This window comes from Erinaceus europaeus, chromosome 18 (assembly GCF_950295315.1).
Source record: "Erinaceus europaeus chromosome 18, mEriEur2.1, whole genome shotgun sequence".
In the NCBI taxonomy this organism is placed as follows: domain Eukaryota; kingdom Metazoa; phylum Chordata; class Mammalia; order Eulipotyphla; family Erinaceidae; genus Erinaceus; species Erinaceus europaeus.
The window spans coordinates 33,297,252-33,313,504 of NC_080179.1; the positions used below are offsets into that span (position 1 = coordinate 33,297,252).

The window sequence follows — 16,253 nt, forward strand, 5'->3', positions numbered from 1 at the left end:
AAGTTTAGTTAACATCCATCCCCTATGATAGTTACAAAAAATTATTCTGATAAGATTCTTAAAGATCGATTCTCCTAGCAACTTTCATATAACTTCACTTTGTAACTCCTGATATACTGTCTTTTCTATCCTGCCATATTTATTTCAAATTAAATATTAGTTATAACTGAAGACATTTCTAAAGAGATACATACGTAACTAACTTTACTCTTTTTAAAAATTTTTTATTTATAAAAAGGAAACATAGACTAAACGATAGGATAAGAGGAGTACAACACAAGAGGTGAAGCAGGTCTGCAGTTGTCTTAATCTTTCTCTGCCCCTCTCTGTCTTCCTCTCCCCTCCCCATTTCTTTCTGTCCTATCCAACAATGACCACAACAATGATAACTACAATAAAACAACAAGGGTAACAAAAGGAAATAAATAAATAAATAAATAAATAAGAATGGAGAAGTGGTTTATTTGGATAGTGAGCTGCTTTGCCATATACATCACCTAGGTTCAACTCCAGCTTCACCACATTGAAGGAATTTTCAGTGCTTTGGTTTCCTTCAGTTTCCATCTCTATGCTTATCTGAAAAAAAAAAAAAAAACAGTTGGTGGCCAGGCCGTGGAGCACCTTTAGGTTAAGCGCACATGGCTAAAGTGCAAGGACTGGCATAAGGATCCCGGTTGGAGCCCCCGACTCGCACCTGCAGGGGGGTTGCTTCACAAACAGGTCTGCAGGTGTCCATCTTTCTCTTCCCCCTCTCTGTCTTAGCTCCTCTCTTGATTTCTCTCTGTCCTATCTTAACAGCAACAACAATACCAACAACAACAAAATGGAAAAAACAACCGCAAGGAGCAGTGGATTCGTAATGCAGGCACCGAGCCCCAGCGATAATCCTGGAGGCAAAAAAAAAAAAAAAAAAAAAAAAGTTAATCAAGTTATATGGTTTCTATGATTTTGAGAAATTTCATAAAATATTAATTTAATATGTTAGCATGTAGGGGCTGGGTGGTGAATCATATGGTTCAAGCCCTTCGTCCTCACCTGCAGGAGGGAGGGAGCTTCAGGAACAATGAAGCAGGCTGCTGCTTGTGTGTCCCTTTCTCTTCCCTCTCTAGCTTACTCTCCCCTCTCAATTTTCTCTCCTATATAAATAAATTTAGTTTAAATAACAAATAAGATGTTAGTAGGTATATGATTAAACTAAACATAAATTACATATAGACAATATTTGTTAATCCAATATTTAAATCTTATATTATTACACTTTAATTTACTGTCTTCAATTAATACAATTTTTCCTACAGGAAAAAATTAAGAGAATACAGCAAATCAGAATGGAAAAAGAACTTCGAGCCCAACAAATTCTAGAGGTAGAACTCTTTAATTTGATATAATTGTTTTGATACTCATATTATTAATGGTTATTTTTGTGAGGAAATTTGAGGAATTAAAGAGACTATAGGTCCACTCAGCTTTGGTATATGGCAGTGCCAGGACTTGAACCTGAGACTTCAATATGGTTGTTAGGAAGTTTATTTGCTAACACTTGTATTCATCACATGCAAAGATATTAGAATATTTAGCCCTCTTTACTTTTAGTTTAGAAACAAAGCATAATGATAGTAAATAAATTTTAGAAATAGTTAAATTAGTTTACATTCAGTTTTCTGGTTTCTACAAAACCACTCTTGCCAACAAGTTCATAGTATGGGCCTAGAAGAAAGATATAGACAACAAATAAAATAATAGCTGAAAACAGCATGGGAAAATACAGGAAAACTACATCTCACCTATATAGAAGTTCAGATTTCCTTCAATGATGTATAAAAATTTAGTTGAATAATGATTCATCACCTTAATAAATAACAGGCATTACTACATAGAACTGTGCAATGTAACAGCTGATATTCAAAATAGAAAAGAATCAAATTGTGATTCCTAAGTATAGGAATTCCTAAGTATCTAAGTAAGTATATGTCTCAAAATTATTTCCATCCAAAATAATAAAAGTAAACATTCAATGTTTATAATTATTAGAGGTGAGAGAGAGAGAGAGAGAGAGCTTGGTATAGAATTCATACCTTACAATTCAGCAGACTGGAGATAAGAGCCCAGGGGACACCACAGCACTCAAGGAAACCATGCTCAGTAGAGTGAATATAGCATCTTTCACCCCCCACTTTCACAATTTTTTTTTCACTTTTTTTCATTTTATTGGATAGGACAGAGAGAAAGGAGATAGATAGGGAGAAAGACGCCTGCAGACCTGCTTCATTGCTTGTGAAGCACCTCCCCTGCAGGTGGGGCTTTCACAATTTTTTTTTAAAGGATAACAATAGTTGGCCCAGAAGTGGTGTAATTGTGCTTGTGCAAAGTCCCAGAATTTCAAAATAAATAAAAGTACTATGAACTCTCAATTCAGTAAATCATGGCTATATAAAACTACTTCTTATAGATGTATAACTTTATTTCATTAACAATTTCAAACTCATTTAACCCTCCCAAATTAAAAATATTCCTTCCTTGAACTAAATTGGCATTAGTTTTTAGGCAGTAAAGTACTAGTTAATCACTTCAGCATTATAAATCTCAAATTTGATAGTACTATTGAAATGTTTAAAATGAGCTGAATGAAAGATTTTTAAATTTCCTTTCCCTTTTTAAAGAGCCAGTGAATTTGGGGGGGGGGGTGGCACACCCAATTGAGCACACATTTTACCATGAGCAAGGATCCAGGTCCAAGTCTTTGGTCCCTACCTGCAAGGTGGAAGACTCACGAGTGGTGAAGTAGTGCTGCAAGTGTCTCTCTCTCTCCCTAGCTATCTTCCCTACCCCTATCAAATTTTCTTTATCTGATCTAAGGAAAAGAATGGAAAATATGGTCATTGGGGACAGTGGGTTTGTTGTGTAGGCACAGAGCCCCAGTAGTAATCTAGGTGGAAAGAAAAGAAGAAAGGAGGAAGGAAGGAAAGATGAAAGGAAGGAAGGAAAAGAAAGAAAAGAAAAAGAACAATTTGAATATAACTGCATTATACAACTAGGGAACGATGATACTAGTATCATAACATTCCATTTAAATCAGCTGAGTATGAATTTCTTTAGTTTGATTTTCTTCACATAGTAAAGAAATTCCAACTATAGTACACATGTGTATTTCTAAATGTATTAATGATTTATCCTTTACATAGATTTCTATCATTTAAAATTTATCCAGCTTTCTAAATATTGTATAGTGATCATCTTTTGCTTTACTAAGGATAATATGGTAATAAGTTTTATGAATCATTTTTTCTTTGATTAAAATTTAAAGCAAAATAGCATACTTTCAACTTTTTCAGATTTTTAACAGTTTGAAAGCATGAAAAACTGTAATTCATTTGTATATGTTGATGCTAGTTTATAAATTAGAAATGAAATTGCTGTATTAATACAAATTAACAGAGGTAAAATCTGTTATCGTCTATGTTGCATATTGTTTTGTACCTTGTGAGACATGTAGCTCCATTTCAAGTCTGAGATTATTTTTAAGTTGTAGTGGTGTTGTTGCATGACTTTGAGACCTGTTTTGCATGCACAGGCTAAAAAGAAAAAGAAAGAAGAAGCGGCAAATGCCAAATTATTGGAGGCCGAGAAACGAATAAAGGTTAGTTTAGATGAGAATCAGAGTTTTTATTTTTGAAAAATAAAAACTATGTGTTTTACCAGCATCAATTATATGGAAAATAGCTCCATCAAAACGACTATCTTAAAAAAATGTTTAGCATAGATACATGTGTGCAATGTCTGCATTAGTTGTATGTATATTGTATATTTTTGATATTTCATTGTACTGTTTTTGTGATATTTAAGCCTTCAAATAACAGTCTTCAAATCAGAAATGCAGACAATTGGGTAATATCTGTATACACTCACTTTTGACCAGCATGATCTCCATAAAACTGTTTTGTCTTGTTTATGTTGGTTTTGGATCTGATTCTCCACTTAAGATTATAACTTTTTCTTTGTTAATATTTAGGATTTGTTTTAACCTTTTTTTAATTGAATGCCTACAGAAGCAAAATGTAATTTCATCAACTGTTACCAATAATAAAACTATCCATTGTTAATTATTGTGTTTGGAGATGTTTTGATTTTTCTAGCCTAAAATGTAAGAGATTTTAGACACTCCCTTTATGCATAGAAATACACAAACATACACTTAGCTCTCTATTCCTCTATTACTGAGTAAACTTTTTTGTTTTGCTTTATTTTTAGCAGAGTGCTGCTCAGCTTTGGCTTTTGATAGTACTGGGAATTGAACTGGGACATTAGATCCTCAGACACTAAAGTCTTTATATAGTCATTATGCCTTCATTCCTGCTCATAATTGATTATTGGAATTGAGTAGCCAAGTGTTCTTAGTAGTTCTACAAAGAGCCACCACTGTATCTTAGAAAAACAATCAACTTAACTATTCTACATAGACTTTTTTTTTAAAATTTATTCCCTTTTGTTGTCATTGTTGTTTTATTGTTGTAGTTATTATTGTTGTTGTTGGATAGGAAAGAGAGAAATGGAGAGAGGGAGGGGAAGACAGAGAGGAGGAGAGAAAGATAGACACCTGCAGACCTGCTTCACCGCCTGTGAAGCGACCCTCCTGCAGGTGGGGAGCCGGGTTCGAACCGGGATCCTTATGCCGGTCCTTGTGCTTTGCGCCACCTGCGCTTAGCCCGCTGCACTACAGGCCGACTCCCTCTACATAGACTTTTAACTGTGTTCTGCTCCTTCTTGTGCTGTCCCTAATATTAATTTCCTCCAGATTTTTATTTTTAAAAATAAATTTAAGGCATGTGACACAGTATTATTTGTACTGTCTTACCTCCTTGTTTCCCTGAATTATAGGTTATCATTCTCCAGGGTTATTGCTGGGGCTCAGTGACTGCACTACGAATCCACTGCTCCTGGAGACTTTTTCCCATTTTTGTTGCCCTTGTTGTTGTTATTGCCGTCGTTGTTGGGTAGGACAGAAAGAAATTGAGAGAGGAGTGGAAGACAGAGAAGGGGAGAGATAGACACCTGAAGACCTGCTTCACCACTTGTGAAGCGACCTCCCTGCAGGTGGGGAATAGCTTGAACCGGGATCTTTATGCCAGTCTTGGCGCTTCGCGCCATGTGTACTTACTCCACTTCGTCACCACCCAGTCCCCATAATTTTTTTTATCTTTTCCCTTTGTTTATTTATTTATTTATTTTACCAGAGCACTGCTCTGTTCTGGCTTATGGTGGTGCAAGGGATTGAACCTGGGACTTTGGAGCCTCAGGCATGAGAGTCTCTTTGCATATCCATTATGCTATTTTGCCCTGCCCTATCATAAAACACTCCATACTTATCCTATATTTAATGTATTGAAATTACCTCATTTATGTAGTGTATTGAAATTACCTGTATGTAGTTAATTATAGAGTATATTTAGAAATTGATAAAAGAGTTCTGATCAAATAGAATTGAGGATTTTAACATCATAAGATAACAAAAAATCTATTCCTGCCAGTTTTTCTGTTATGTTCTGCTATGATCTTCTATCTAGTTATTGTAATAAATGTTTCATTGAAGTGTGCTAGTAGGTCATTTCTTTCTAAATTGATAGGGAAAATCTTTGTAACTATCATAATTTTTTACAAATGTAATGCCATATGAAATTGCCATTTTATAAGTAAAAACTGATTGGATTTCAGTTTCTTATGCTTCAAACTTAATAGAAACTAGTTTCAGAAAAAAATTTTAATACTGTAATACATATTCTAAATCATCCGTAAAAAATCGTTTATTAAAAGATTGTTATTTTTAAGGAAAAAGAAATGAGAAGACAACAAGCTGTTCTTCTGAAGCATCAGGTCGGTATACATGTATAACTATCAAAATGTACATTTTATAATTTTTCTTAAATATATTTTGGGGAAAAATCTTAAAAATACTCTCTGTAAAGTTTCCAATATAACCCCTGCTTAAGTTTTCCCCTCATCTTACAATGTATTGCCTGCCTTCTTATTGGTGTCTTTTGGGGGGGGGGTTAAAATTTGGTTTCATGACTCTTTGTGATTTCTGTTTCATAATGTTGTGCCAACTCTTTCTACCAGGAGTTGGAGAGGCATAGACTAGATATGGTATGGGTATGTTTGTTTTTTTGTTTTTTTGGTTTTTTTTTGTACATCTAACACTGCATTGTGATTTGGTTGTGATACGGTTTTCATAGCAATGCATAAAGTGTAGCACTGGCTGCTGTCACATTACATATTGCTGCATGGCTTTACAGCACAGTGCATTGCATACATCTGCTTGTCTGTCTCTAAAGAAGTATAATATGATGTCAAGATTTTCCATTGAATTATGCAAGCCTTCTGAGGCTGCTGCCTAAAAATGTACAATACTGATGTCACAATGAAAGTTAAGCATGCGATTATGAATATGTTCTCCCATCATTCTACATACAAAACTGCCATTGAATACAATGGGAATTTTGAGTTAGATTGATGAGAGAATATGAAATGTACTATGGCTTATAGAAAAATTTTAGAAATATCCCTTTGGGGAGACCAAATACATTTTTAAAAAATAATTGATCAGATATTGTTAAACATTATTAAAAAATTTAGTATATCAAACTAAGCTAGCGCTTACCTTATTGTCATACTATACTTAAAAGATTTTACTTATTAGCCCATGGTGTAGTATTTGTGATTTTAAATAGTGCATCAGGTGGCAGACATCAGTAAATAGGAATATTCCATTTCATTGGTGTTGGTATGCAAACCACAACTAGCTTAGCAAAATTTAAAGTATAAAACCTTTTTAAAAATCTTTTCTATTTGATAATGACTTATTGGATTTATTGACGTATTGGATAGTGTACTTGAAATAAAAATATTAATTCTAAAACCAGTAAGTGAAAGCAATTAAAAATCAATTTTGCCTGATTTAAAATTAAGAGCAATGCAATCTTTAGTTTAATTGGCTATTGTATATATTTATGGTTTTTCTAATAGCAGATGTAAGGTAACTGACCTGTTCCAGCCAACCATTATGCTTTTTGTTCTGCCAGCTTTTGAAGGAGCATCACAACTGACCATAAGTAAATCTCATATGCTTCTGTTTACACTGTCTCCATGTTCATTGCTTTACCTTTTTTGCTTTTGATTGTTCTTGTATTTGCTTTCTAAACCTGAACTAAAACATGCACAGACTGGCCATTCTTGTCTTATTTCTAGTATTTACTGTGACTTGTCTATAAATGCTAAACATGCTATACTGATTTTTTTATTTTGTTTTGTTTTTCCATTTGAAAGTTGAACTATTAACTATGGTTGAGTTATTTTCCTAATTTTATCTGGCCTATTAGGAGCGAGAGAGAAGGCGACAACATATGATGCTTATGAAAGCTATGGAAGCTCGTAAAAAAGCAGAAGTAAGTGTATGTTTCTAGAAAAATATCACTTTGTCACAAATTAACAATTTTTTCCTTTGTCATTGGCTCTTAAGAATAAAATTTTTCGCAGTATGGGTTTACTGGCTTTCATAAGTAAACCAAAGTTAGAGATAGTTCTAGGCATTAGAACATAAAAGAAAGTAGAAAGGGTTTCATGTATGTGTTAATTTCTTAACTGAAACATTTTTTTTTTAAAAGTAGTGAGTGGCATTTGTTAGATCAATGAGGCTATTTAATACTAACCATAGTTTCACAATATTATAGCATAATATAGTTTCACAATATTATAGCATTATAGCACAAGTCCTGTGTGTGTGATTTCAAATGGTAGTTTGTTTAAACTTGAACCTCTGCTCTCAGAATTATTCTTTAGCATTTGGTGTGTAAAATTAGACCTGAATTTACCTTAAAATAGACTTGAACAGGTCTAGTTCCAAATAAGAAAATTACTGAAACAAGTAAAAAATGAGCAGGAATGCAAAATGAACTTTGGAACTTAACTGAAATAATTTAAGGTTAAAATATGTTACCAAAAAGTGAATTCTACTTAACCATTATAACCAGGATATTGGTGTCTAGAGACTCAGATTCTAAGCTGTCTCTGAACTAATTTATTTTACTTCTCTAGACTGATTTTTCTTAAGAAAAGAAAAGAAAAAAAAATGGTATCACCCTATCTTTTTGTGTTAGAGGATTATCAAGTGAGATAATCATTTAGTAAATGAGAGTTAGTGAACTGGCAAGGTTTGTGCTAAGGTCACTAGTCTCTGTTCAGCTTTGAACCCAGATCTTCATGCAGGGGTAGGAAGTGTCCACATGTGACCCACAAAATCTTTTGGTGTATTCCTATGAAGGCAAATGCAGGATGGATTTCAAATTCAGTAAATCTAGGAAGTCTTTTCATAGCAACATTATGTGCCAATTTTTTTTTTGGGGGGGTTAATGGTTTATAGTCAACAGTAAAATACAGTAGTTCGTACATGTGTGATATTTCTCACTTTTCCACATAACAATCTAACACCCTCAAGGTTCTCTTCTACCATCATGTTCCATGACCTGACCCCTCCCCCTCCGTACCCCAGAGTATTTTACTTTGGTGCAATACACCAACTCCAGTCCAAGTTCTGCTTTGTGTTTTCCCTTCTGTTCTTATTTTTCATTATCTATGTGATCATCTCATATTCATTCTTCTTTCTGAATGTGTTGATTTTTTTTCACATTTTTTTTAGTGATTTAATAAAGATTGACAAGATTGTGGGATAAGAGGGATACAATTCCAGACAATTCCCACCACCAGAGTTCTATATCCCATCCCCTCATTGGAATCTTCCCTATTCTTTATCCCTCTGGGGTTATAGACCAAAATTCTTTATGGGGTGCAGAAATGTGGAAGGTTAGGGAGTGTCTGGCTTCTGTAATTGCTTGTCCACTGGATAGGGACATTGACAGGTCAATTCATACCTCTAGCCCATTTCTGTCTTGCCCTAGTGGGGTAGGGCTCTGGGGAGGAGGGGTTCTAGGACTCAATGTTGAGGTTCTCTGCCCAGGGAAGTCAGGTTGGTGCCACGGTAGTAGCATCTGCAACTTGGAACTGAAAAGCATTAAGCTATAAAGCACAACAAGCTGTTCAGTAATTAAGAACCTAAAGGTAAGAATATAGCAGATGAGATTTAGTGTCTTCATGTTGGAAGAAGCTCAGAAGTCTATTTTAAGTATATTGCAAAGGGCCCTTTACTAATTTTTGACTTTACTAATTTTTCTTGAGTCCCACAGCTAACATGTAGGTGGGATAAAAGTATTGCCTAGGAAGATGGTGTAAGAGTTGGGAATAGGGCTAGAAAGCTGGATTAAGGCAGAGAGTAGCTCACAAATATAGGAAAAGTATATAAATACCATTAACTGTCAAGCCCATTGGTCTGCACTAGGACCCATATCTATTCATATTTAGCACTAGGGCCTTTGAAATCTCTGCATCCCTGTCAGTCTGAGCTCACATTCCATGATCATAACTAGGAACATTCTAGGCTGCACTCATTTCAGGACCAGTCTTCCTCTAGTGACAGAGTATGTTGACCCAGCCTTCCTTCAGAGAGTAGGGCAGTTTCTACTATTATTGTTCTACATTCTTTTTCTAGCGTTTGCCCTTCTTCTGTAGCCAGTCAACAGCATCAGGTTGAGCCTGATGTAAAGCTTCAAGACCTCCTTTGAATCTAGAGAGGTGGCAGTCATTGACTATGTGGGTCATAGTCTGTCTGTAGCTGCAGGGGCAATTCGGGTCGTCTCTGGCTCCCCAGCGATGGAACATAGCGGCGCACTGGCCATGGCCTGTTCGATAGCGATTGAGGAGGGCCCAATCATAACGTGCTAGGTCAAAGCCCGGTTGACGCTTGCAGGGTCTGTGATGAGGTGTTTGTTCTTTACCTCAGCTGACTGCTAACTCTGTTTCCAAGAGACTGGAACAGAGAAGTTCAGTGTAGGCGTAGGGGACCAGATTGGGTGACGAGACGTCAAGCATTGGACAGGGTGGGCGAAGATATCCGCGTATATTGGCAGGTCCGGTCGAGCGTAGACGTGGGAAATGAACTTAGATGATGCCGCGTCCCGGCGAATATCTGGCGGGGCGATGTTGCTAAGAACTGGCAGCCATGGAACCGGGGTGGAACGGATGGTTCCAGAAATTATTCTCATGGAGGAATATAATTTGGAATCAACCAAGTGGACATGGGGGCTGCGGAACCATACTGGGGCACAGTATTCTGCAGTGGAATAGCATAATGCCAGAGAGGATGATCGTAGTGTGGAAGCGCTCGCGCCCCATGAGGAGCTGGCCAGTCTTGCAATGATGTGATTCCTCGCGCCCACCTTTGCTGCAGTTTTTATGAGATGTTCGTGAAATGACAGAGTGCGATCGAGAGTAACGCCAAGATAGACTGGCTGGGCTTCATGCCGGATTCTCGTATCGCCAAGGTGCACATTAAGCTCACGCGAGGCCGAGGCATGGTGTAGATGGAAAACAGATGATACCGTTTTTGCAGTGCTAGCGATTAGTCGCCATTTTTTACAGTAATCAGATATCAGAGACATGTCTTTCGTGAGGGCACACAGAAGGTTTCTGATGTTGTTCCTAATGGAGATGACCAGTGATGGTGAAGACCTCTGTTAGAGGTCTAGGCCCATCATATTTATGTGGGAATCCAAGGATTCCCTGAGTAGGGCTCTGGATGATGGGTTAGCATGCCAATTTTTAAGGTAATAATTTTATATGGCCTACAAGTGATGTTATCAATATCCACATCACCTTTAGTAAAAAAAAGGTTCTCCCTCCCTGTTTTTTGGGAGATATGTAGTGTGTGTGTGTGTGTGTGTTTTACAAGTAGATTTTTTACAATTGTTAGGTAAGTACACAACTCACCGTACTGAATACCAAAGTTCCAGTGCCTTTACAAAAAAAGCCTCCAACCTATTGTCCCCAAATCTCCTCCCATTTTCTTTAATACCCATCATAATTTTCATAGAACGAAGGAGTTGTTTAGTTATATATTTTTGCAAGCTAGTTTCTTTTTTGTTATGTATATCCCACTTATGAGTAAAACTACCTAGTGATTGTCTTTTATTTTCTTGATGACTACTTTCAGCATAATAGCCTCTGTATATATCCATTTTGTCCCAAAAGACAATGCCATCTTTTTAGATGGCAGAGTAGTATTTCTTTAAATATATATCCCGATTTCTTTATCTAGTCAACTGTGGATGGACATTTAAGATCCATATTTTTGCTGTTTTCAATAGTGCTTCTATGAGCATAGAGGTATATCTATCATTCTAATTTTGTATTTTTACATCTTCTGGATATATGCATGAGTGGTTTTGCAATATTGTATGGTATATACAATTTTTTTTGCCTGCAGGGTTATTGCTGGGGCTCAATGCCTGCACCATGAATCTACTGCTCCAGGAGGCCTTTTTCCCCCCCTTTTGTTGCCCTTGTTGTTGTAGCCTTGTTGTGGTTATTATTGTTGTTGATGATGTCATTCGTTGTTAGCTAGGACAGAGAAATGGAGAGGAGGGGAAGACAGAGAGGAGGTGAGAAAGATAGACACCTGCAGACCTGATTCACTGCCTGTGAAGTGACTCCCCTGCAGGTGGAAAGCCGGGGGCTTGAACCTGGATCCCCACTCAGGTCCCTGTGCTTTGCACCACATGTGCTCAACCTGCTGTGCTTCCGCCTGACCCCCACAATTCCTTATTCTTTTTTTTTTTTTAAATATTTATTTTATTTATTCCCTTTTTGTTGCCCTTGTTGTTTTAGTTGTAGTTAATATTGTTGTTGTCGTTGTTGGATAGGACAGAGAGAAATGGAGAGAGGAGGGGAAGACAGAGAGGAGGAGAGAAAGATAGACACCTGCAGACCTGCTTCACCGCCTGTGAAGCGACTACCCTGCAGGTGGGGAGCCGGGGTTTGAACCGGGATCCTTATGCTGGTCCTTGTGCTTTGCGCCACCTGCACTTAACCCGCTGCTCTACAGCCCGACTCCCCACAATTCTTTATTCTTAAGGAATCTCCATAGTCATTTTCCATAGGGCCTGTACCAGTTTGTACTCCCACAAGTGTTCCTTTTTGTCCACATCCTTGCCAGCATATTGTTTCCATTATTTTTTATGTAGTTCATTTTTATCAGTGTAAAATAGTATCTCATTTTTTAATTTGTTTATTTAAGAAAGGAGACATTAACAAAATCATAGTATGGGGGGGTACAACTCCACACAATTCTCACCACCCAATCTCCATATCCCATCCCCTCTCCAATAGCTTTCCCATTCTCTATCACTCTGGGAGCATGGACCCAGGGTCATTATGGGTTGCAAAAGGTGGAAGGTCTGGCTTCTATAATTGCTTCCCCGCTGAACATGGACATTGACTGGTCGATCCATACTCCCAGTCTGCCTCTCTCTTTCCCTAGTAGGGTGAATCTCTGGGGAAGCTGAGCTCCAGGACACATTGGTGGGGTCTTCAGTCCAGGGAAGCCTGGCCAGTATCCTGATGGCATCTGGAATCTGGTGGCTAAAAAGAGAGTTAACAAAGCCAAACAAATTGTTGAAGAATCATGTACCCAAAGGTTGGAATAGTGGAGATGAAGTGTTGGGGGGTACTCACTGCAAACTCTAGTGTACTTCTGCTTTCGGGTATATATTTGCCCTAGTTTATGGATACCTGTGAACATATGCTCTATCTCCTGGAACCTGGTCTATATCTAGGTTTTGGGACTTTGTTAGGAAGTGAACCACCTGGGATGGAATTAGAGAATACTAAGAATGGAAAGGTCTCACCCGAGTGATGAAGCTGAAGAGTTGTCGTTCCACACCTGGAGTCTCTGGACGTAGTCTGAAGTGAAGCATGCTGGGGTGGCACTCGTTGCGTTGATTAGCTTGCAATCAGTGGATGCAATATCATTTGATAAGAATTGGGAGAAGCATACGGGAAAGTGGGCCCTACCCTAGGGTCCCAGGATTGGAGGAAGTTTAGGCTCTATAGTGGAAATGTGAGGTTCCTGCTGTCTTAGGGTTTGAGAAGACAATGGATAGTTACCGTTATCATCACATTTTTTGGTAATTGGGTTAGCTTTGAAAAGTCCCTTTGTTAGACATACAATCAGTTTTCCCCCTCTCATATTAATTAGTGATTTATATTACTACAATTTAATAGGTGTGTACATAAACACCATTCTCATCACCAAAAGATTGTGTCCCATACCATCCCCGCCGGCCCAGGAAGCTGCATGTCCACCCTCCCGCTCACCACAGAGTTTTTACTTTGATGCCCTACTTTCATTTTAGTAAGATCCTGCATTTAATCCCTTTCTGATCTTTCTCAACTTTTGTTGATGAGTGGGATCATCCCATACTCATCTTTATCTTTCTGACTTAGCTCACTTAACATAATTCCTTCTAGCTCTGATCAAGGTGGGTCAGAGAAGTTGAGTTCATTGTTCTTAGTAACTGCATAGTATTCCATTGTGTATATATACCACAGCTTTCTCAGCCACTCATCTGTTGTTGGGCACCTGGGTTGCTTACAGGTTTTAGCTATTATGAATTGTGCTGCTATGAACATAGGAGTACACACCTCTTTTTGGTTGGGTGTTATGGAGTCCTTGGGGTATATCCCCAGAAGAGGAATTACTGGGTCATATGGAAGGTACATGTCTAGCCTTGTGAGAGTTCTCCAGACTGCTTTCCACAGAGTCTGGATGAATTTACATTCCCACTAGCAGTGCAAAAGGGTTCCTCTGTCCCCACAGCCTCTCCAGCATTTGTTGCTGCTGTCCTTTTTGATGTATGGCATTCTCACAGGGGTCAGGTGGTATCTCAATGTTGTCTTTATTTGCATTTCTGGACCTGGAGCAGTTTTTCATGTTTGTTAGCCTTTTGGATCTCCTCTGGAGTGCATGTTCTGTTCATATCCTTTGCCCATTTTTGGATGGGGTCATTTTTTTTCTTTTTTTGGTGCTAAGTTTGCTGAGCTCTTTGTATATTTTGGTGATTAGTCTCTTGTCTGATGTATGGCATGTAAAGATCTTCTCCCATTCTGTTAGGGGTCTCTTTGTTTGTGTGATAGTTTCTTGGGCTGTGCAGAAGCTTTTCAATTTGATATAGTGTTAAAATCTCCCTCTATTATTGTATTACTATTGATGTATTTTGGAAGTTCTTTGAGTAGCTGTTTGATGTATTTAGATGGTCCCTCATTGGAAGCATAGATGTTAATAATTGTTAAGTCTTCTTGGCTGATTGATCCTCTAATAATTATGTAACATCCTTGCCTATCTTTTATTACTTTATTTAAAATCTATTGTGTCAGAGATGAGAATGGCTGTTCCATCTTTTTTTTTTTTTTTTTGGTGGTCCATTAGCCTGTATAATAGTTTTCCATCCTTTCACTTTAAGTCTGTGTTTATCTTGTTGTGTCAGATGGGATTCTTGCAAGCAGCATATGGTTGGGTTATGTTTTCTGATCCATCCTCCCACTCTGTGCCTTTAGATGGGTGAGTTTAAGCCATTGACATTTATTAATATTATGGATTTAATAATAATTATAATATTATGGATTTAATTTAATGTAGTGCCATTGTTCAATGAATTTTTATTTTCTCTGATATCTGGCAAGTATTATAGTGATGTTCTTGTTTATAAGAGGTTTTTTAGAACCTCTTTCAGGGCCGGCTTGGTGATGGTTGCCTCCTTTAACTGTTGTTTGTCTAAGAAGGTTTTGATCCCTCCATCTAGTTTGAATGAAAGTCTAGCAGGATATATTATCCTTGGTTGAAACCCTTTTTCATTCAGGGCTCGGTAGATACCTTGCCATTCTCTTCTGGCTTTTAGAGTTTGAGTGGAGAAGTCTGCAGATAATCTTATGGGTTTTCCCTTGTATGTGACTTTTTGTTTTTCTCTTGTAGCCTTTAGGATCCTTTCTTTATCCTTACTTCTTCTCATGACTATGATGTGTCTTGGTGTCTTCAGGTCTGGGTTGATTCTGTTTGGTACTCTCTGGGCCTCTTGAATCTTGATGTCCTTTCTGTTATTCAGGTCTGAGAAGTTTTCTTCTATTATTTCCTCTAGAATGTTTGCTTCCCCATCTTCTCTTTCTTCCTCTAGCACGCCAATTATGCAAATGTTACTTCTTTTGAGATCATCCCATATGTCTCTGTTGTTGTTTTCAGTGTCCCTCAATCTCTTTTTAAGCTCTTTCACTTCTTTCTTAGTTTTCTCTAACTCATCCTCTGTGTGACTAATTCTGTTTTCTGCTTCTGTTAGTCTGCTTTCCCTTGCCTCAGCTTCTTTCTTCATTACAGCTATTTCAGCTTTCAGTTCTCTAATTGCCTCAAGATAATCAGTATTTTCCTTGGGGGTCTCAACTGTTGTTTCCCTAATACTGCCATTCCTTTCCTCCAGTGTTGTTTTCATTTCTGTGATTAATAAGTTTATTATTGCTTGCATACTTTTCTTATCTATGGTTACTTCTGGCTGATTTGTAGTTCCTCTGGGCTCTTGTCTTCATTCATTGGAGTAGCAGTTTTATTTGTTTTTGATCTACCCATTTTTTTGATTTATGTGTTTCTTTTTTTTTATGCTCTGTTTTTCCTCAGCTGTTGTGTTTTGAGTACAAGCAACACTGTACTAAATACATTTATGACAAATGCAGTCACCAGCCTCAGAAATTACAATAGCAACTAAAGCAAGCATTGAAGCTGTTTAATCACTACCAGTTAGCCAAACAATGTCTCCAGTCCGTGAAAAAATAGCAACCAAGTCAAAGTGAAGAAAAAAGAGAATGGAAAAAAGGGATAGCAAGAATAGACAATTATGCAAATAATTGTTATCAATTAATTGTTATCAAATAATTGTTATGCAAATAACTGCTATCCACTGTATATTCTAGGGGTAGCAAGAGGAGAAAGGGAAGTAGAGCAGAGATACACACATAGAGAGTCCACTCTGAGTCAGATTTCTTCCCCAGAATAATTCACAAATGAGTATCAGTGAGTTCAGAAAGCTCAAGAAGGAGGAAGGAAGAAAGAAGACAAGAAAAAGAAAAAAAAAGGAAGACTAACAAGGGAGAGAAAAGAAGAAAAAAAAGATAATAAAAAGAACTGTAATAAAAGAGCAGTGAAAGGAAAGTTTTTTAATTAATTATTTTTTATTTTATTTTTTAATTAGCTAGGAGGAGGGAGAAGGGGAGAGTAGGTAGAGCAGGTAGGAGTAGTAAAACAAGTTCCTCTTGACGCACAGTCCCCTAGCAAT

At 37.3% G+C, this 16,253-nt stretch overlaps 1 protein-coding gene across 26 annotated transcripts in view; it reads left to right on the forward strand.

Annotated features, from left to right (window-relative positions):
• The window catches only part of BAZ2B (bromodomain adjacent to zinc finger domain 2B), a 368,528-nt gene that overhangs the window by 286,959 nt on the left and 65,316 nt on the right, over nucleotides 1-16,253 (forward strand). For 17 of the 26 annotated variants that reach the window (XM_060177832.1, XM_060177835.1, XM_060177833.1 and 14 more), the window contains 5 exons: nucleotides 1,299-1,364; nucleotides 3,572-3,637; nucleotides 5,824-5,868; nucleotides 6,112-6,144; nucleotides 7,371-7,436. In XM_060177832.1, the coding sequence (XP_060033815.1) occupies nucleotides 1,299-1,364; nucleotides 3,572-3,637; nucleotides 5,824-5,868; nucleotides 6,112-6,144; nucleotides 7,371-7,436 (276 nt within the window). The remainder of the gene's footprint in view (nucleotides 1-1,298; nucleotides 1,365-3,571; nucleotides 3,638-5,823; nucleotides 5,869-6,111; nucleotides 6,145-7,370; nucleotides 7,437-16,253) is intronic. The other 9 variants (XM_060177829.1, XM_060177845.1, XM_060177844.1 and 6 more) reach the window with 2 other exon arrangements.